This window comes from Pogona vitticeps, chromosome 2 (assembly GCF_051106095.1).
Source record: "Pogona vitticeps strain Pit_001003342236 chromosome 2, PviZW2.1, whole genome shotgun sequence".
NCBI lineage: Eukaryota > Metazoa > Chordata > Lepidosauria > Squamata > Agamidae > Pogona > Pogona vitticeps.
In genome coordinates this window covers 281,663,326-281,685,524 of record NC_135784.1, presented here as the reverse complement: position 1 = coordinate 281,685,524, position 22,199 = coordinate 281,663,326, and the positions used below count along the sequence as shown (strand labels likewise).

Below are 22,199 nucleotides of genomic sequence, written 5' to 3'. Positions count from 1 at the left end.
GACTTCTCTGGCCGCAAAATTTAGATTTGACTTGCAGACTGAGATTTGACTTACAGACCAGAAAAAAACTAAAATGGAACAAAAACGGCCTGTAACGCGATTAATCGGTTTTCAATGCACTGTAGGTCAATGGAGACTTGACTTATAGACTTTTTGACTTGAGAGCCGCCTTCCAATACGGATTAAGTTCTCAAGTCAAGACCCCACTGTACTTCCAACGCAGAAGGAAAATGAAAGAGGGGATGTATTTTATAAATGGTCTCAGTTTCTTGATAGAGTTGGAATAACTTAGACGTAAATTAAAATATGAATATAAGCTGATATTTAGAGGATAATCAAATAGTATACAGATATATATAAAAAGAATACAAAGTTGTTTTTTGTATTGAAAAATGAATAGATAAGAGGCATGTATACTTAATATGAAGAGAGTGGATGATTGTATATTCTGTGTTCTCCTATCCTCAAAGCTTTTTTCCCAGCCCTTACACTCCCTTTTACCTTTTGTGTTCCCTACCCTATTCCTAGTAGTTTAAAAATAAAAAATATATATTTTAAAAAAAGAACTGAAAGCAGACTGGAAAAAGCTGCGAAACAATTTGTAAGTACAGTGGTGCCTCGACTTACAGACGTCCCTAGTTACGAAAATGTTGAGTTATGGAAAGCTCCAGCCGCAAAATTTTAGTTCAACTTGTGGCTGGAACTTCCACTTACAAAAGGAAAAAGGCAGGAAAACCCTGGGCTTCCCCGCTACTCTGACTGCTGCCATGGGAGGCCTACTGGGGAAGGCCAGGCTTCCCCGCCGCCATGACAGCCACCGTGGCAGGCCTCCCAAGGTTCCCTGCCACTCTGACCACCGCCGCTGGGGAAGCCATGGCGGCTGTTGCGGCAGCTGTCACAACTTGCTCTGTTTATTTTATTTTATTTATTTCTTTTTGAGGAGTATTTTTTTCTTCAGCCGGAATGGATTAATCAGTTTTCAATGCATTCCTATGGGAAATGGTGCTTCGATTTACAAAACTTTCGAGTTACAACCACCTTTCCAATACGGATTAATTCCGTAAGTCGAGGCACCACTGTATGTGATCGTACAGTGAACCATTTACTGAATACATCTTATCCCATTCCGTGTATCTGATTTATTTATTTAAATTATGTATATGCCAACTTTCACCCCAGAGGGGATCCAAGGCGGATCACAACAGTAATAATTCACAGTGAGAATCATATTGTTTGTTGCTATTTGGACTATGATCACCACAAAGTGATTAGTATGGCATTAGCATTGTCCTTCCTGATTTTTACCACATAAGCAATTTAGGAATGGTGGAAGGATATGAAGGAGATGTCAATCACAGCTGAAGGAACAATTGGAAACCTTTCCCTGATCTTGTGCAAACTTCTATACAATTAGCATTTGTTTTAGAACCCAACAAATCAATCTGTGGTTGCCTCAAACAACCATATCAGAAGACAACAATTATTTGACCTAGAAATATACTGGGTTTGTATGCTAATGTAACAGAGCGAATCTGTAAGCTGCTGGATTTCTCTGATTACATGGGTTGATGCCGAAAATATACTGTTTTGAAGGCACCATTGCTGAAGTTGACTACCTGTCAGAAAGAGTATCACAGAATGCATTCCATTCTATGTATCTCATTTATTTATTTATTTATTTAAATTATTTATATGCCACCTTTCACCCCATAGGGAACCCAAGGTAGATTGCGACAGTACTAATCAACAGTGGGCATCACTGTTGCTATTGTTGTAAGCCGCCCAGAGACCTTTGGGTAGAGTGGGCGGCATATAAATTAAATAAATTAAATAAATAAATAAATAAATAAATAAATAAATATTTGGGCCACCTTTCCTCTGCAAATGTGTTCCATCACTCTCAGCATTTTAAACACAGCAAACGGTTCAGGTATATTGTTGTGAAAAAGGTGTTCTAATGTGAACTATGTGAAATGATATTCACAGGAATGAGGCCCACAACCTATTGTTACTGCTACCGACAGCCAAGGTCCACTAAATGGCATTCCTATGCAAAGACTGAGGTCCACCGTATTAAGTTGAACCATACCAACTGCAGTAAGTCTTTGTGTCTGTTAGCAACATAAAGACTATGTGGTCAGAAGCGAGGGCCACAGAAACCTCATGCATTATGCTACCATAAAACCTAAGAGATACAGTAGAGTCAGACAGTTTATGTAGAATTTTGTAGTGTTGATGAGCTATAAGTTAATATAATACACTAAGAGATCTGACATGTCACCATTCATGGTGCTGTAAGAAATCTCAAACAGAAAGAAGACAGGCTTTCACGTCTATGAGGGAAGTCAAAGACAATTTTTGGAGCCATTTGAGATTTTCTTCAATGATGAAAAAGAGCAGCAGTTTGCACCTTTGTTACCGTTTTTGATACGTGGAGAAACACAAGGATCGTGATTGCTGAGATTTGGATTTAATATAAGACTTTGTCTATGCCAATCCTATCTAAACTGATCCTATCTAAACTTGCTGTTGCAAACTAATATCCATATTTTTAGCACTAGTCCTGGTTCTAAACAGCTAAGTCATGGCTTCATCTATCTTTGTACTGAAAAATTGCTTTCCATCAATCCTAGTTTTAGTATCTTCTGAAATACTTGCAAAGTCCAGCTATCATGCCTTCTGAGTGAGACAGATAGTGACATCACATCTGCTGCACACTTTGCAACATGCCTAGCAAAATAGATCTGATGGATGGCATGCCTGCGGGTATCCCTTAGCAGAGCAACATTTTTACAGTCGTGGTATGAAGGCTGGTGTGAAGGATTCTATTTTCTCCCGCAGGAACTGTTGATACATTACCACTGCAGCATTAAAATTACTGATTCTAATAGTAAGGGCAGCAGAGAAACAGAATAATCTACTCATGAGATCCATCTTCTTTATTTCTTTACTAGAAAGAAGTGAGCTTTCTTCCTACTTCTAGTCTTGGTTGCATAAACAACAACACTGTTCAGTGCCACTGTTTCAGTTTAAAACAGAAAGTGCACATCATCCTCTTGAACTTATATGAATATTGGAGGCACTGTAGACAGCTTTTCCCACAACTGCTTCCGAGTGCATGGTAAAGCTGGAAGAAGAGGAAGCTGTACCAGACTCAACAGGTTTTCCTAAACCCAACAGAAACTGGGTTGAAATTGGAGGAGGTGGTCCTTCAATCTTTAAAGATAGCAACATTGCCACCCTAAGTATTTGATACAGGAGATCTTATATCCTCCAAACGTAATAAAGCAATAGCACCTCCTAGCACTGGCTTTCATAAAAATGTTAGTTAGCCAGAGGCCTGAGATGAAGAGCACTATTCTTAAACAGCAACATCAGCATGTTCGTGTAAATTTACTATAAGCTGAGACTGAAGATTGCATGCCTAAAAGATTACATAATCAAGGTAGGTGCAAGTCAGTGCAATTGATTCAATGCAAAATATCTGTTATTGAAGAGATGTATAAAGTCTGCCTTAATGAAAACATGGAGGGCAAACCCAAAATTTGATACAGAGGCAGAGTTGAAATAAAGCACAGAAGTGGAATGATAAGTGGAATGATAGAAGTTGTTCATAGATCACAGCTGATTCAGCAAGAAATCACTCTTTCCAGCACTATACTCATGAGATAACTAAAAGATCTGTGTCACTGTGCCTTTGACAGAGGTCTCCAAGTCATCACGTGAAACAGAAAACCTGTTAAGGCTCTTGCTGCTGCATTCTCTTCCTTCCCCCTTTATCCCTGCAGCCAATTAATAGTACCAATGTCTTTCATGTTTCCATCTCGGCACCAGTCAACAACGAGAATGTGAGTTTCTGCTGCCTGCAGCATATTTGTTCTATGATGACTGATCAACCATCAGCTGGGAAGCAAAGCAGCTCCTACTCTCCATATCCATTGGTGATGGAAGAGAAACAGTGGAGTGGGGGATTCTGCTGTCCAATGCACAAAGGCATTCATCAGGGGACTTAATTTGTGCATCTGTATCTGTGCACCTCAAGGAACTGATTCTTAAGATATATTTAAAAATATCTTAACAATTCTAAGACCAATTTGAAATTCTGGACAATGTTTTTATATTTGAGAAGGCAACAGAGTTCAAAATGAGAGCATAACACCTGGTCTAAGTATCACAGCACATGTTTGACAGATGTGCAATATAAGAAAAATAACTCCCTGAAGCTACCAAACAGCTGCAGAGGTTCTCCAATGAATGCAATACATAGCTCCTTATGTGGTTCTAATACAGGGAAAAAAAGAATGGAAAAAGAAAAAGATCTGGCAGAAACAGGTTCAATTCAATGGATAGTTGATCATTTCATACTAAAACAAAAATGCCTGATGAACAGGAATGTACGGTAATTTCACGAACAGAGGCAGTCCTATGTTTGTTAGTAAAATATTGAAAATATTCTTTATGTTGTATATTAATGTTTCCTGTGGAATCATGTTTATGTGGATAAATAAACTGATATTTTAAGTGTTCTATTGGATTGAAATCATGTGTGGGCAAATGAATGAATGAAGTTCAAAAAAAATGTAGGAACAAATTTCTTACCTGTAACTGTGGTTCTTCAAGTGGTCATCTACAGTATGACTTCACACATTGGGTCTTGCTTCACGCCTGTGTGAACACGTCAGAACCTTCTAGAGCCTAGTGTCTGGCCCTGCCCCTTAAGCAGCAGACATGCCCAACTCCCTGGAGTGCTCCTCAGTTCCCCCAGTCCACCAAAAGTTAAAAAGAGATAGAGAACACGACAGACTGAGAGGAGGAAGGGCAGGCTGTGTGAATTCACAAATGACCATTCAAAGCACCACAGTTACAGGTATGTAACTTGTTCTTCATTGTGGTCTCTGTGAAATCACACATTGGGAGACAAGCAAGCTCACCCACCAACTAGAGGGATGTCTCAGAAGAACTGAAGAAACAACAGCTCTCACATTGTTTCATGAAGATATATGGCTGGGAGTAAGTTGCAGCTCTGCAAGTATCTTGAAAGTGAATGTCTCTGAGAATGGCTGTGGAGGTTGCAGTTGCTTATATTGAATGACTCCTCGAGTTACAAGGGAGAGGCTTTTGTGCAAGTTCATAACATAAAGAGATGGTATTGACCATCCACTTGGAAATCCTTTGAGAAGAAATTTGTTTTCCCTTCTTAAAACCTCAGTAAGAGATAAAAAGTCTGTTTGATTGCCTGAACTCCCTAGAAAGCTACTGCCCTGTGTGCATATACATCTAAGGTGTGTAGCATGTGTTCCAGATCAGAAGGAGGAGAAAGAAAGTAGGCACTGTGAAAGGTTGATTAAGATAAAACTTGGAGACCACTTTAAGAAAGAAAGAGAGCCCAAAAAATAATGTGACCTTCCCCTTTGAAAACTGCAGAAAGGGTCATACCAGAGGCATGCCAATTCACTTGCTCAATGGGCAGAACTTATAGAGAACAGAAAACAGGTTTTGAAAGACAGCAATCATAAAGATGCTGTTGCCAATGGTTTAAAAGGTGGTTTTGTTAACTGTGAAAGAACTAAATGGAGAAAACATTATGGACTGGTATGATGGCAGTTAAGATAAACATTATTGAGACTTTTGAGGAACTCAGTCTCAGTAAAAAGATAGGCAGTAGGTGAACCACCAATACCACAAAGACAGACTTGCAAGGAGGATTGAGAAAGTCCATTTTTCTTAAGATGCAGAAGTAAATGCAGTACAGTATGTATGGAGGGCTGAGAGTAGGCTTCATCCTGAGACTTAGCAAAGAGCACAAATGTTTTCCACCTGTAATTATAGTTACACCTAGTGGAAGGTTTGTGTGACTCCAGCAGGTTGCTATCTATTTCAGGAGAATGAGCCATGCCATCAGCTTGAGACATTCTGGTTTGGGTGGTGAACCACCCTACTGGATACAGTAAGGAGATCTGTGTCTACAGCCAACTGTCATAGAATAGCAAACCATGGTTGTTGAGGCCACCAGGAAGCAATGAGAATTGCACTGGACTTGTCCCAATGCAATTTTACCATGACTCTGTGCAACAGTGATATGGGAGGGAAAAAACTAATGTGAAGTCATCTCCTAATGAGCCCTGGCCCCGACCTTCCCTAGAGTAGTAAACATTGCACTTCTTGTTGGTCCGGGAGGCGAAGAGATTGATCTGTGATCCAACAGCTGCCACTCATGAGTTGCAGCCCTCTAAGGGCTGAAAAAGCCCACCTCATCTTTATCCACTCCGGCCACATGAATAGCCATTGGGTAATTGTGTCTACTCAAAAAAGGTCTGTCAGATATAGAAGAGAAAGGGAGTGAGACCCTCCTTGCTTGTTTATGTAGTACATGGTGGTCATATTGTCTGTGATCACCCTTACTACATTCCCTAGCAGGAGTTTCTTGAAGGTCTGAAATGCCTTCATTACTGTACTCAGTTCTAATTTGTTTATATGGCCTGACTCTCAGTGTCAAACCACTGTACTTGGGTCTGGCACCCAAAACAATGTGACCTGAATGTGAGGCTTGAAGGCCCCCTGATGATTAGGTTGAAGAGAAACCTCCAGCATGTGAGCTGCTGCACAAGCTCTTCGGTACCAGTAACATATTTCTGTTGCTGTCTTACAGAATACTGAAGGAGGCCAGGTACCAGGACTGCAGAAAATGCATCCTCAGACAAGAGTGTGGGATCACCAAGACTGTGGAGGCCATCAGACCAAGGAGTTATGTGCAGAATAGGCTGATATGAGAATTTACCTAGAAGCATCTGATAGAATTTGCAATCCTTACTACTTGCTTCTGCAGTAAGTAAGCTTTGGCATTTCAAGAGTCAAAAAATAGCATCAATAAAGGAGACTGACTTGGTCGGGCACAAAAGCAACTTTTCTAGATTTATAAGAAGGCTGAGATCCTGAAGAGGATTTAATGTGAAGGAGAGGTCCCATTGCACTTTCATCTTCGAGTCTGCCACTATGAGCCAATTGTCGATATATGGAAAAACTACAATCCTCCTGTCTGAGGTAGGCCACCACAGGAGTCATGCATTTTGTAGGCCACCCAAGGACCCATGCACAGGCCAAAGGGGAGAGCTCTGAACTCATAGATGGTATGATTGAGAGTGAAGCAGAGAAAGCAGCAGCACCTGGGATGAATGGTGATAGGAATTTCAGATCCAGCACCATGAACCAGTCCCCTTTCATGAGGAGTGGGAGGATTGTCTCCAATGTGACTATCCTGAACTTTCTGGTATGAATGTTGCAATTCATCCATCGGAAATCGAGAATGGGTCTCAAGCCTCCATCCCTTCTGGGGATGGTGAAGTACCAAGAATAAAAGCCAATTGGGAAGAAGTGACCTCTGAATGGCATCCTTCTGGAGCAAAGTTGAAACCTCCTCAAGGAGGATAGGAGATGGCATAGTGGTTTGGAAATAAATGGTAGGAAGGAGGGAGGTGAATTCTAGTATATAACCATGTTTGACTACATCCAAGACCCACTGGTTACTGGTTATGGTGTGCCAAGTGGTTATAAAAGGCGCTGAACAATGATGCTGGAAGGATTGATTGAAAAAGGATTGATTGAAAAAGTGAGGCTCTCAGTTACAAAGCAGTCAAAGCTGATGTTTTGTTTTTCACTCACTCACTCTGTTGGCCACAGAGACTGGTAAAACGTTAGGAAGAACAACCTTCAGAACACGGCCAAATAGCCCGAAAAACCCACAACAACCATTAGATCCCGGCTGTGAAAGCCTTTGTGAATACATCTTGCTGTTCTTCTTGAAGATGTTTGTGTACCTCCTATACCAGATTCTCTCTCAATAGGTATCAACTGTTGTTTTCTTCTCGTGTGCAGTGCAGTATACCAGGCAACAAACTCTGAAACAGTGCTTTCAGTCCTCTGAATCTTAAAAATGTCCTTGTATCTTGTCTAGAAGACTGGTCCTGGTGTTGAGAGTATCTGGAATCTACAGAAAGTTTGAAGTTTGTAGACCTCGATCTGGAGCAAGAGGAGGAGGGTTCCCGTGACCATGCAGGCAAAGAAGCCCGATGTCTGCCTGGGAGACGTCCCTGAAACTGATAGAATAGCAATTGGCAGGCCAATTCCAAAGCTGGATAGGAATATGGCACACAATGTGGATAAAACATAGGATATCATTTAGGGTCCCAGGCAAGATCGAGCCTGACGGTGGTGAGACCATCTCCATTTCACAGTCAATATTGAGAAACACAAAGAGGCCCTAAGAGTGTTCACAAACAGGAACAATTTCCTCCACTGGGGCTGAGAGCAATGTTAAGGCAGAAGGTGGAATGGTCAAGGCAAACTTCAAACCTGAGGAAGTTAAAACCTTTCATTCCACTGACGGGAATGGAACTGAGGAGGCATGACAGGTGTAGCCTTAATCCAGGACATCTCCTGGTTGGAATGGGAAACCAGGCAAATTAAAACATCTGTCTCAGAGGAAAAGAAGTCAGGGAGGAAGCTGTCTGTTGAAGTTTAGCTTTCTTACATTTGATTTTGGCTGAAGCCTCTACATCAGAAGACTTTAGTTTTCTCTTTTTGACTGAGCTGATGTGGCCAATTTTAACATCGATTATTTATTTATTTATTTATTTATTTATTTATTTATTTGTTTGTTTGTTTGTTTGTTTGTTTGTTTGTTTGTTTGATTGATTGATTGATTGATTGATTGATTGATTGATTGATTGATTGATTGATTGATTTTTACCCTGCCCCTCTAGACAACGTCTACTTGGGGCAGCTTACATAAATTAAAACACATAAAATATCATTATACAATTAATTCTAAACAAGAGATTTCCAAGATGGCAATACTCAAAAGAAAAAAAAGAAAGAGAAAATCACTTAATTAACTGGGGGGAAGGCCTGTTTAAATAACCAAGTTTTTAATTGGCTTCTGAAAACACCCAGCGAGGGTGCCAGCCGAATTTCAGCAGGGAGTGTGTTCCATAGCCAAGGGGCGACCGCCAAGAAGGCCCGGTTTCTAGTTATCTCCTTCCGGGCCTCCCTCGGTGTCAGTCCCCTCAGCCGTCCCTGCTGGCTATGTCGGGTGATTCGGGTAGATCTGGCTTTGATACTGAGGATTTCAATACTGAGGATAGACCTTCTGACTGAGATATTAGAGTAAAAGATTGCAACTGTTGATCAGAACTCATGAGTGCTCTCTGGTTAGCCAAAATTTGCTCAGGGAAGGCCTCAGAATGAGGGCCCTACATAATGAGTTTTGGAACTGTTGGTTGAGTAGTAATGGAGTCCACTACCTGAAGCAATTTCTCCCACAAGCGAGAGCAGAGACGAGACTGTCAGTTTTTTATTGCTCTCTTGGTTAACATTTTACAAAATCAGAAGTGCTGGGGCTGATTATCTTTGCCTAACCAAAATAAACACTTAGTGTGTCCATCCAAAAAGGGCACGTTTGAAGGGGCCTGAGGAGAACATAAATTATTTGCATGAGGGCGGGGAGTTAATGGTATGGAAACAGCAAGAACTGAACACAGTTAAAACAAGCTTCTCTTTTCTTTCTTTAGAATGAAACAACAGGAAAAAAACAGGACATGCAAGTTGTCTGAAGATTGGAAAGAAAGTTAGTAGGCAGAATGCAGGGGAAGGCTTTGAGGGAATCTGAAGAAGAAAGGGAACCGAGGAGTGCTCCAGGGAGCGGGAGCATGTGTGCTGGCTAGGGAGAGCAGGGACAGAAACTCATCTCTTTAGGCTCTAAAACATTCCAAGGTGTTTGCACAAGCATGAAGCAAGACCCAATATGTGATTTCACAGAAACCATGATGAAGAACATTTCCTGGAGGAAGGATTACAAATTCTGACAAAATAACAGAAAATTATTTTCTTCTTAAAATTCCAAGGGTAGTATTTGGTTCAATATTTGTATAGAGCTCCAACTGTGAAAGCTACTATGTCAGTCTCACAAGACGTTGGTCAAATGACTGATCGTGTGGCCTTATAGCAAGTCACATAACTGGTACATCGTTAGGTTGATGTGGCTCTTTCCACAGCTGGACATTTCAGTGCCATAAGTATTGAATGATATATTGGCCCAATACTCCAAATATTAAAAAAACAAAAACCTTACAGATCAGTAGATATTATTATTATAGTAATATTTAAAAAATTATTTCTTATTATACTTCATAGATTATAAACTCCTCAGTGTCACATTTTAGTGTAAAAGCACAGAAAACATGAGAAAACATGCAATACAAGCATCTTATAAAAATAATTTAGGGACAGATCAGAAAGTAGATCCACTACAAGCATTTACACCAAAAGTGTTAATTATATTTGTACATGTCTTTTAAAGCATATTTTAATAGTAAACGTTTATGATTTTTTTTCTTTCCTTAGAGTTATCTTTACACATATGAAATCTAGCAGTTTGAACACTGCTTCTTGCAAGCAAAGTATTAGAATTCATTTCTAAATAACTATATGAATGTAAGGAAAAACCATATTAAGAAATAAAATCTACTAAGATAAAAGAAAGAAAGACTGATTTAGGTTACATTTTGCAACCTTACCCAGTGTTCCACAAGGCTTGTTTTTATAGGTGCAGATATCATATCTGTAAAAAGGGGAAAGTAGATATATTTACAAGATGTTCATCTTGGTAATACATTTTTATATTTATCACATTTCTGCATTCTAACTCCATTTGTCAGACTGCAATCACTCAAATTACGTGCAGCCAGCTGGGGTGTTGGAAGTGCATTCTGTAATAAACCACAGGCTGCAATATGCTTACAGCCTCTGGCCTCAGGCCAGTGGGACACCTGCCAGGAAGGAAAAAAAGGTTAAAGTGGACCTTTGTAATCTCTAGTCTTATAAAACAGTCTGCCACTCTGTTATGAAGCCACAGTAGTATGTCTGCATAGCATTACTATTTCAACAACAATAAAAAGCTACCGAATCAGCGTTCTAAACTTGTTGAAATATTTTTTCCCTCCAGAGAATACTCCATACTGTATGATGCTAAGCAGTGATGAAGCAGTGGCTGCAATTCTGTTGCACAGTTATGCAAAAGACGTAACTTTTTAGCAGCAAACTATTGTAAGTTAAGAAATTGCCATAGGCACTATCTGTCTCACACCAAGTTGTGAAACTTGGTATTCAACAGATAATGTCTACAGAGATTTCTTAACTTAGGAAATTTGGTATTAAAAGTTACACCTATTCCATAACTATGCAACAGTATTTTGGCCAGTGTTTGGATCCTAATATTTTGCAGCTAATGTGTTTTCTCAATGAAAGTGTTTTCTGAAACCCTAATTATCTAAATACTAGAATATTAAATGGCACATTAAAAGAAAAGCTTTTGGCTCTAGGTTTTGGAAGATTCTTGGCCAGCAGAATAATCAGTAGCCCCATTTGAAAATATTGTATTTTTCTCTAAATTTACCTTCCCCCACTGAAACCAAACCAAACCTGCTATATATAATTAAAGAATTGTAATGATATCCTATGTGTGTATTAGACTGGCACTCTGAGATAAGCAAACATTTGCTGCTGCAAATTGTGAATCAAAATTAACAATGAAGTATAAATTTACATTGTGCAAATAAAGGCACAAATTCAACAATTTACTATATTAGCAATTGAGCAGCAAATACCTTCTCCTCCTCCAAAGATGCAAGGCTCTGCTGTTTCTAGCTAGGAGAGAAACCAACCCACAAGAAGGAGCCCAGCTTGTTAGTACAAAGAGGACTCCAGTTTTAAAACACCATAGCCCTCAACCAGCATACCCTGAGAAGAGGATGCTCCAGAGAAATATCTGGGAGGCAAGACTATCACCCAGCTTTGCTGCTATTATCTGGAACCTCGGATAATGAGGCTCCCCAGTTATGTGATTCATCTCCCTGCCACAAAATCCCAGCCCACCCCATCCCCAAGCTGCATCACAACTTTGGAGTTGGGGATATAAGGCAAACTGCTGTGAGACCTTCATTTGGCCAGCATACCCTGCAAAGAGACAACAATCCAGATGAACACATGCCAGGCAAAACTGTAAACCAGCTTTATTGCTTTGCTCTTGCTACCACCTGTTGCTACATGGCAGCTCAGAACTAAGCTGTTGCTGTTCCTTCATGTACAGTTAGGCCCCTGGGCTATGTAATTCAGCATCTCTCTGCCAGGAAGTCCCAACCCACTCTATCCCCTGCCTTCATCATGGCTTCGGGGCTGAATCCCACTGTGCTGTATAATTACTGACCAGTCTCCAACATCCCATTCTTGGGCAAGGTGCTTAAGTGTCCATTTCAATCTGGCTTCATGCCTGGAATATAGGACAGAAAGAGCTTTGGTCACTTTGGCAGATGATCTACACTGGGAACTGGACAGGAGGAGTTTGTCACTGTTAGCTCTGCTGGACCTCTCAGCAACTTCTGATATCATCGACTATAGTATCCTTCTAGGTTACTTCTCTGGGATGGAACTTGGTGGCACTATCTTGAGTGGCTCAATTCTTTCCTGGTGGGCTGATCTTCAGAAAATGTGTTGGAGGACTCTTATTCAGGGCATTGGCCTGCAATTTCCCCCAGGGCTCAGTTTGTTTCATACATTACTTAGAAACCACTAGGAGATGTTGTTTGCAGTTCAACGAACCAATTTCCTGATGACAATCAATTCTATCTCCCCTTTCTGTGTAAATCTGAGGCAGCTCGTTCAGTTTATAATCTAGTGTCTGGAATCAGTAATACATTTGATGAGTGTAACCAAGTTGAGGTTTTAATCCAAAAGAGAGGCGCTCCTGGTCAGTCAAAAGGCAGCTCTCAGTGCAATGGGCCAAAAACTTTGGGCACAATATTGAACTGGAGAAATGGCAGAAATTGTGGAATAGAAATTGTAAAATAACAATGGCGACTTTATATAAAGAAAATCTTTATAAAATGTTTTATAGATGGCACTTACCACCCGCCAGAATTGCAAAAATATTTCCAAATATGTCTAGTAAATGTTGGAAATGAGAACAAAAAGTAGGTACTGTACCTATTATCATGTATGGTGGACATGTGAAAAAGCAAAAAAAAAAAAAGGACTAATATACACACATGGTTGGTTAAAATACTTTAAAAATGTATAGATTTTAAACCAGAACTGTTTTTATTAGGTATTTTACTAGATGATTTTGATAAATCGTCAGTTTATCCAACACTGCATATTGTGACACCTGCTGGGATTGTATTTGCAGAACATTGGAAAAATGAAGAAATACCAACAGAAGAAGAAATAATTAAGAAGATTTTAGATTGTGCAGCAATGGATAGACTCCCACTGAGCTCGAGAGAAGAAGATTCAGAATACTTTAATACATGGAATTTGTTCTATAAATGGCTAGAAGAGATTAAATCACCAAGAGGAGAAAATAGATAACACTGTATAAGCAAACCCACGTAATACAGTGTTTAACAAGCAGGAATTGAATGTAGATATAGTAATAAACTGAGAAAAAAAAGGCAGCTCTGGGAATATGGATTCACCCTGTGATGGTATTCACACTCACCCTGAAAACTCAGGTTCATATGTCAGGTCAGGGATTCTGATGCATGAACCCCTCCCTAAGAGTCTTACAAAACTTTACAGACATCTAGGGAAAATCAGAAGCCTGTGTTCATCACAACTAGCTTTTATCCCCAATTCCAGTATGATGCACAGGAATATTTTGCATGTCCAATTCTGGTTACCATACCGGGAGCCAGATATTCAGAAAAAGAGAGAAATCCCATAATTCCCAATTGATTATGTTGGCATGGCCCAACAGGAGTTGTAGTTCAACATTTAAAAAGCACCAGTGTACAAACACATTAACAATAAATGGACTTTTCAAATGTACTTAAAATCTATTATTACTACATTGAATTGTATTGGGCACTACCACTGCAGAAAGCTTCTGTGGATATTTTTGCCCGTTTAAAAAACTTCAGACATCACATTTCCATCATTACAACAATACAGTATGATTGCACTTTATTTCACTATCTTTTAATAGTATGTGGATTCAAAGTCCAGAAGTATAAGAACATAAGAAGAACATACAAAGAGTCCTGCTGGCCAAGGGCCCATCTAGTCCAGCTTCCTATATCTCACAGTGGCCCCACCAGATGCCTCTGGGAGCACATGAGACAACTAGACACCTGTCTCCTGATACCCCTCCCCTGCATCTGGAATTTTGAGGTACCTTCCTGCTAAGCCTGGAGATTATACATCTCCATCATAGCTTGTTACCTGTGATGGACTTTTCCTTCAGGAAAATCCCTAATCCCCTTTTGAAGGCATCTAGGCCAGAGGCCAACACCACATCCTGTGGCAAGGAGTTCCACAGACTAACAACATGCTGGGTAAAGAAATATTTTCTTTTGTTTGTTCTCACTCTCCCAATGCTCAATTCGAGTGGATGTCCCCTGGGTTCTAGTACTGTGTGAGAGGGAAAAGAGCTTCCCTCTATTCACATTATCCATCCCAAGCATAATTGTATACATCTCAATCATGTCCCCCCTCAGGCGCCTTTTCTCTAGACTAAAGAGCCCCAAACACTGTAGCCTTTCCTCATAAGGGAGATGCCCTAGCCCAGTCATCATTTGAGTCACTCTCTTCTGCACTTTTTCCATTTTCACTATGACTTTTTTTGAGGTGTGATGACCAGAACTGTAAGCAATACTCCAAGCTCCTTACCAGCATTTTGTACAAGGGCATTACAATGTTGGCTTTTATATTTTCAATCCTCTTTTTAATGATACCTAGCATGGAATTGGCCTTCTTTACTGCCGCCGCACACTGGGTTGACACTTTCATTGAGCTCTCCACCAGCACACAAAAATCTCTTTCCTGATCCATCACGGACAGCTCAGAACCCATTAACTGATAACTAAAGTTTTGATTTTTTGCCTCAATGTGCATTACTTCACATTTTCCTATATTGAAATGCATTTGCCATTTTGCTGCCCATTCTCCCAGTTTGGAGAGATCCTTCTGGAGCTCTTCACAATCCCTTCTGGTCTTCACCACCTGGAAAAGTTTTGTGTCATCTGCAAACCTGGCCACTTCACTGCTTATCCCTGTCTCTGCGTGATTTATGAAGAGGTTGAAAAGCACCAGTCCCAGGACAGATCCCTGGGACACACCGCTTTTCACCTCTCCTGATAAAGCATCTTGATAATGGAAAGCTCAAAAGCACAAACACTGCCTCATTTATTACAGTGTAAACTAGATAACTCAGTAAGTTAAGTATCTGGTTGCAGAGCTGGAGGTTGGAAGTTCAACTCTCCACTGTGCATCCCAGAAGAGCCAGTCTGTACGGCCTTGGTCAAGCTGCACAGTGCCAGGATGCCCCCAGAAGATAAGCACTTATATACCACCACATAGCATTCAAAACACTTTTTTGGTGGGTTACAATTTCATTATGCAGGCTGCACATTTCTCCCCCCACAAGCTGGGTTCTCAATTTACTGACCTCAGACAGATGGAAATCTGAGCCAGCCTTAAGTCGGCTACCTAAGTCTGTTCAGATCGAACTCAGGTCGTAAGCAATGTCTTGGCTGCAAAAGATATACCACTTCTGTGTACTGTACTCTCTACCTAGAAAATCCTGCAAAGGGTCACCATAAGTCAGAATTGACTCGATGGCATGCAATTATTATTATTATTATTATTATTATTATTATTATTATTATTATTATTATTATTATTATTATTATTATTATTATTATTAAACTGGAGCTAAGCAATTCCAGTAGACACCATAGGCTCCACAAGACATGGAAATAGCCAGTGGCTAAATAATATCCTCCAAAAGTGCTTGTACAACCCATTTCTAATTTTGATTAGGAGCAAAAAAAAAGAGAGAGAGAGCTCCTAGAAGCCTCCAGGGGCCACAACTCTTTTTTTCTTCCAAAAAAAGATAGGGTACCATGGTGCTCTTGGAAGAATGCACAGGTTTCTCTGGTAGTGATGAACACTGTCCTGAGGCCACACAATGTCCATTCTTTGTGTAAACCAAATATTGATCCATAATAAGTTGGAAGACCTGCTTGCATGGGAAAGTCATGTACATATTGGTTTTCCTCTGACGTTTAGGGTAAGGTTGAGACTTCTACTATTAAAAAATTATAGAAATGTACAATCATCTATTTTGAGATTTATTTACAGTTGCTTTGTAAAGATAAGTTGCAGGAAGATTAAATACTACTAATTCACAATTTTAAGTGCTTCGGTAGAAGGTTTAGTATGCATATTCTAGAAATAAAAATACTTCCATGAATTATTTAAAGGTTTGATTTCTTGTTCTATAGCATCTGCTTAATCTTAAAGTATGTGGCATGCCACCACAACATTTTGCATTAAAATAAAATTTGGTTTCTTCTTCAAAAGTCTTAAAACTGAAAAAATATTAAAGTAAATGTCAGATTTCGCAACAAAAGCAGTTTTTCTATTCTTAGTTTACCATATCTTTTTAAAGCTGTCATAATCAAATAAAATTTTGGCTATGCACTTTTTCCCTTTAGTATTTAATCTCAGTATGAATATATTATGATGACTTACATGAAAAAGCATATAAATGCTGTACCGATTCACTACAAAATGTACACAAAAGCATTTCAGGATTAAAGCAGAAGCAGGCAGATAGCAGCTACTCCATCATGGCAATAGCAATGGATGTTTGGCTGGAGACTTCCACTGCATGTTGAGACAGAAACAAACCTTAGTTCGAGCTTCTGTTACAGAGGACCCTTGACTTACAGACAGCTTGACTTACAGACTTTTTGAGTTACAGACTTCTCTGGCCGCAAAATTTAGGTTTGACTTGCAGCCTGAGAATTGACTTACAGACCAGAAAAAAACCAAAATGGAACAAAAACGGCCTGTTACGGGATTAATCGGTTTTCAATGCACTGGAGGTCAATGGAGACTTGACCTACAGACTTTTTGACTTGAGAACCGCCTTCCAATACGGATTAAGTTCTCAAGTCAAGACCCCACTGTACTACGAATGCAGCATTACAATGAAACTTTAATGTTTCAAATTCAAAATTAACACAATCTCATGCCAACTTTGAAGTAAGCCAGAAATACAAAAGAGATGATGAAAGTTGGTGTACATGTTTAAAAAACAATTTTATATTTGTGTTCTTGAAAGCTTTCACAGCCAATATCCAATGGGTATAGTGGGTTTTTCGGGCTATTTGGCCATGTTCTAGAGGTTTTTCTTTCTAATGTTTCACCAGTCTGTGGCTGGCAACCTCAGAGGACAGGAGCTCGTAGTGTGTGGGATTGTTGAATATTTGTAGCTGTGGGATTAGGGTTTTTGTTCTTTTCAGGAGACTGGGTGTTTCCTGTGATCAGGGTGTTTTTTTGTTATGGGTGTTCGTTGTGCTGGGGGGGGATGATCTGTCACTGTGATTGGTGGGTGTCGTTGGCTAGTCTTTTGTGTGCAGTGATCATCAGTCCTGGTGGCTGGGTAGAATTCATAGACCTTTTCGCTGGCTGTATTTTTCAGTGCTGGGAGCCCAGCTTTGTAGATTTTTAGACTTTCTTCTTTTTTCTGGAAACTGTGCTGGTGTTTGTGGATTTCAATGGCTTCCATGTGTAGTCTAACATAATGATTGCTGGTGTTGTCCAGTACTTCTGTATTTTGAAATAGGATTTCATGTCCAGCTTGTTTCAGAGTGTGTTCAGCTACTGCCGATTTTTCCGGTTATTTTAATCTGCAGTATCTTTCATGCTCTTTGATTCTGGTCTAGATGCTATGTTTTGTGGTCCCAATATATACCTGGCCACAACTGCAAGGTATCCAGTATACTCCTGCAGTGGTGAGGGGATCCTTTTTGTTCTTTGCTGACCATAACATATGTTGTATTTTTGTGGTGGGTTTGAATACTGTTTGTAGGTTGTGTTTTTTCAACAGTTTCCCCATGTGGTCCATGACCCCTTTGATGTATGGCACAAATACTTTATTTGTGGGGGGCTGTTTTTCATCTTCAGTTCGGTGTTGTTTTCTCAGTTTGATGGCTCTTTTGATTTCATTCTTGGAATAGCCATTTGCCTGTAGGGCCCAATTCATGTGGTTGAGTTCGGAGCTGAGAAATTGACTTTCCCAGTTCCAAATTGCACGGTCTACCAGTGTTTTGATTATGCCTCTTTTTTGTTGCAGGTGATGGTTGGAGTTTTTGTGTAGGTGGTTGGAGTTTTTGAGTAGGTCTATGTAGGTGGTTGGAGTTTTTGTGTAGGTCTATGTGGGTGGGTTTTCTGTAACCTTGTGTCCCAATAGGACATCAGGTTTGCATATGACCACGACATCCAAGAAAGAGAGCTGGCCTTCTATTTCTTTTTCCATGGTGAATTGTATATTTGGGTGGATGCAACTGAGATCGTTTAGAAATTCTTCCAGGTTTTCTTCACCGTGGCTCCAAATTGCGAAGGTATCATCTACGTATCAGAACAAGACTGTGGGTGAGAAGGGTGCCGAAGCCAGAGCCTGTTTTTCAAAATGTTCCATGTAGAAGTTTGCTATAACTGGGCTGAGGGAGCTCCCCATGGCCACTCCATCTGTCCGTTCACAGAAATCATTATTCCACTGAAAGTAGATGGTCATTAGGCAGTGTTGGGAAAAAAGGCCTTGATGTCTTCTGGAAAGATCTGCTGGATGAGTGTCAAAGTGTCCTTTATCAGTACCTTGGTGAATAGGGATATTACATCAAAGCTGATCAGTCTGTCCCTGGGGTTGAGTTTTATGGGGCTGATCTTGTTCATGAAATGTCCTGAATCTTTGATGTAGAATTCTAGCTCCTGTCCTCTGAAGATGCCGGCCACAGAGACTGGTAAAACGTTAGGAAGAAAAACCTCCAGAACACGGCCAAATGACCTGAAAAACTCACAACAACCAATTCCACATTTGATGATCAAATACTCAGCTCAGTCTCCACATTGCATTTGAGCAGGGAGAAGGAGTAAAGATCCAAAGTAGATTTTAAAGATGAGTATCTCTTCAAGACTGAGATATTTGAATGAAAATTAATGTTCATTTTCAATATATATTTCTTTGTCTGCAGTTTAGCCACTTAACCCTTACAACTATTTGGAAGGGAAAGATGAAAAACTTTCTATTTAATGTTTCTCCCTCTCTGTTTCTACAGTGTCTTAGTGAGGTGTATCCATTGATTGAACTGCTTCTGTCGGCACGCTCAGAATTGGGTAATCTCCCATCCCTGATGCAATCCCACAATCCCCCAAATCTGCTCCAGAGGGCTGTGAAAACCCCCAGCTCTGCAAGCAGGAGGAGAAAAGAAGAACTTATGTTGTCCTTATGCTATGCTGCTAGCACAACCTTAGCTTTAGGCCTTTATGTCTACTGTACTACATTTTATTATACTGTACATAGCACTACAGAGATTTCCAGTTCTAGTTGACATAATAATGTAGATTTACAATATCTTGAGAAAAAATTGTATTTGCCAATTTAAAATATAATGCTGATAATGATATTCAATCACTTCCCTTCTTGAGTTCTTGTATGTACACATGTTTCCTAAAAAGTTCAAGTGTGGTGAGACAGTAGGATTATGGCTGCCTATCCCATTCCTAAAGTAATCTTATTACATTTCCTGCTTTCTATACATTTGACAGAAGGCCGTATTGGCAGTACATTTAATTGTTAATACATGCACTATTCCACTTCTCCAGTTTTGAGTGTAAGCTATTAACTATAAGAACAAAAGAATTTATTTTAGGTTATTTTATAACAGCTTTTTCAGAACTACTGCAAAGTAGTCTGTAAAGTGCATTGCTGGCACAAATGCCTGATGAATGGAAGTTTGCACCACTGGAGCTGTGTGAGCTTCATAAGCCTTTAATCATTGTTATGCTTTAGCTTAAAACAAACACTAGAATCAGCTGATATAGCAAACTAGAACTGTGTTTATGCTAGCTCAGACCTGATGCAGAGAGGTTCATTCTCATATGTAATAGGTGGAATATGCAGAATAGGTTTTTTTCCTAAGTACGGTACAAAGGATATAGCTGTAATACATGAGGTTGCTTACATGCAACCTATGAAGACATTTATATTTGTAAAGTGTTCTAATGTCAGAGAAACTGTGGTAATTCAGAGTATTCCAAAAATTAAATAAATCAGCACTGTCAGTGATATGTCTAATGAACTAATTAAAAATCTTCAACATGAACAAAAGGCTTCACATATAAGGTTTTCCCCACTGCATGTGCCTCTCTCCCCAATTTCTCATAATTCTATAACAGCATTTCCAATCCAGTTGAAACCAACAATAAATAAGATCACCAAGATTTCATATCTTATAATTTAATCATTTTTCTGTCTAAGGCCTACAGACCTTTTCTCTGAATTCATTGGTAAAAGAAGCTACTTCACGCAATGAAACCAACATACTGTTACAAGACATTTCCTACCAAGGACTTCTTAGGACAGGATACAACTTAAAAGATTTTCAATTAGGTAACAGTTCACATTTCTTCTCACTAAAACCTACATTATGGTTTCAATAGTTATGTAATGGAATGGCACATTCTACAAAATCAAGTCTTAACAATTGTTTCTGTATCTTTTGATCAGAAACTCTGCAATTAAATTTATTTGTTTGTTTGTTTGTTTGTTTATTGGATGTATATACTGCCCATCTAGAACGTGTCTAGATTAAATCCAAGTAAATGAAATGAAAATTAAGTTCTGTTCTATTAAAAAGGATAATGCTTTCAGTAATTTCACAGAAGGTATTATTTACTTGTATTTTTCATTTGCAATAGCGTAGGAATAAAAAATCCGCAAACCTTTCAAGGTAAATATTCAGTTGTTCTTTAATACCAAAGGCAATCCAGGAATATTTTTCTAGCTTATTAAGATAATTATGATGATGATTATCCACTTCCATGCTATGTAGTATATCTGGCAGCAAGGATTCTCCAGCTCATTTGATCTTATGCGAGTGTTTTGGTGTTCTCCCATGTGATATATAGTGCCTTCAGGTCTTAAGATAGTTAAGGTACTGTACCTATTAAATTGTTGCACAACATGAGTTTGGAGTGGGAACAGGGGAATAAATGCAACAACTGCAACTGAATTCCAAAAAAACTTCAACAGCATATTTAAAAGACCACAACTGAACTATTAATAAGAAAAACATAGTTTTAGTCTTAAAATCTACAGTGAAATGAGGAGTCATAGCTGTAATTTTGCTTTACTACAGCATATTAATTTTTGATTGACAAGGAAATTGGCTGTCACTTCAGATACATTATCTACAATGGCTTGTGACTGACGTTTTGCTTTCAAAACCATCCAGCATCTAATTTTATTACACATGAACATTCATTTAGGGTTGTGATTATCCTCTAAAATCACATGACTTTTAGAAGCAGAACAAAGTAAGAACTGCTTCAATTTAATTAACAACAGTAACCATAATGCATATAATATAATGCCATACACATTGGTAATATACCATATGCAAGTGAATGAGCAGTTAAGGAATATACAGCAAATGTGTTATGTGTGCACACACGCATGCACACATGCACGCACGCGCACACGCACACACACAACACCTAGAGTGGTCCTGAGTTGGCTAGATAGGCGGGATATAAAATAAATAAATAAATAAATAAATAAATAAATAAATAAATAAATAAACAAACAAACAAACAAACAAACAAACAAACATAGCTCTAGAGCTTTATTATGATGGGGCAGAGTGGCCAGGAAAACCAAACATTTCTATGGTTCCCTCCTCCATCCACCCACACAATGTAATAGTTCTGTCTCATTTTAACAACTACCTATTAAAACTCATGAGTTAAGTTATAACCCCTGTAGTTAAGGGGCTGTTCAGATTTTAAAGCTTTGCTAATTCTACTGTAAATCCCTATGCCCTTCAAAAGCAGTGACAAGACTTAAAAAGCAATGAGAAGTTATCAGCCTATTTGTTTGAAAATAGACTAAAATATATAAGGCCTTTGATGCAGCCATGCCTTTCAAGCTTTCCAAATCAGGCCAAGTACACAATAAGAGGTCAAAGAAAAGGTGCAAGATCTGTATTCAGGACCCACGTGAAGCACAGAAAGGGCGCAGCAAAGTTGAGAGCTGTTGACTTTGCCAAAATATATAATTACTTCTGTAGCTTAAATCTTAT

General features: G+C 39.3%; 2 protein-coding genes across 6 annotated transcripts in view; one reads left to right on the top strand and one right to left on the bottom strand.

The window, feature by feature from the left end:
• The window catches only part of ADAMTS6 (ADAM metallopeptidase with thrombospondin type 1 motif 6), a 224,010-nt gene that overhangs the window by 125,584 nt on the left and 76,227 nt on the right, over positions 1-22,199 (bottom strand). For all 5 annotated transcript variants that reach the window (XR_012084520.2, XM_078384552.1, XM_020783724.3 and 2 more), the window contains one exon: positions 10,572-10,615. Coding sequence is in view for 4 of the 5 variants with exons in the window: in XM_078384552.1 (XP_078240678.1) it covers positions 10,572-10,615 (44 nt within the window). In the remaining variant the exon portion in view is untranslated. The remainder of the gene's footprint in view (positions 1-10,571; positions 10,616-22,199) is intronic.
• The window catches only part of LOC144586390 (uncharacterized), a 439,742-nt gene that overhangs the window by 408,396 nt on the left and 9,147 nt on the right, over positions 1-22,199 (top strand). The window lies entirely within an intron of this gene.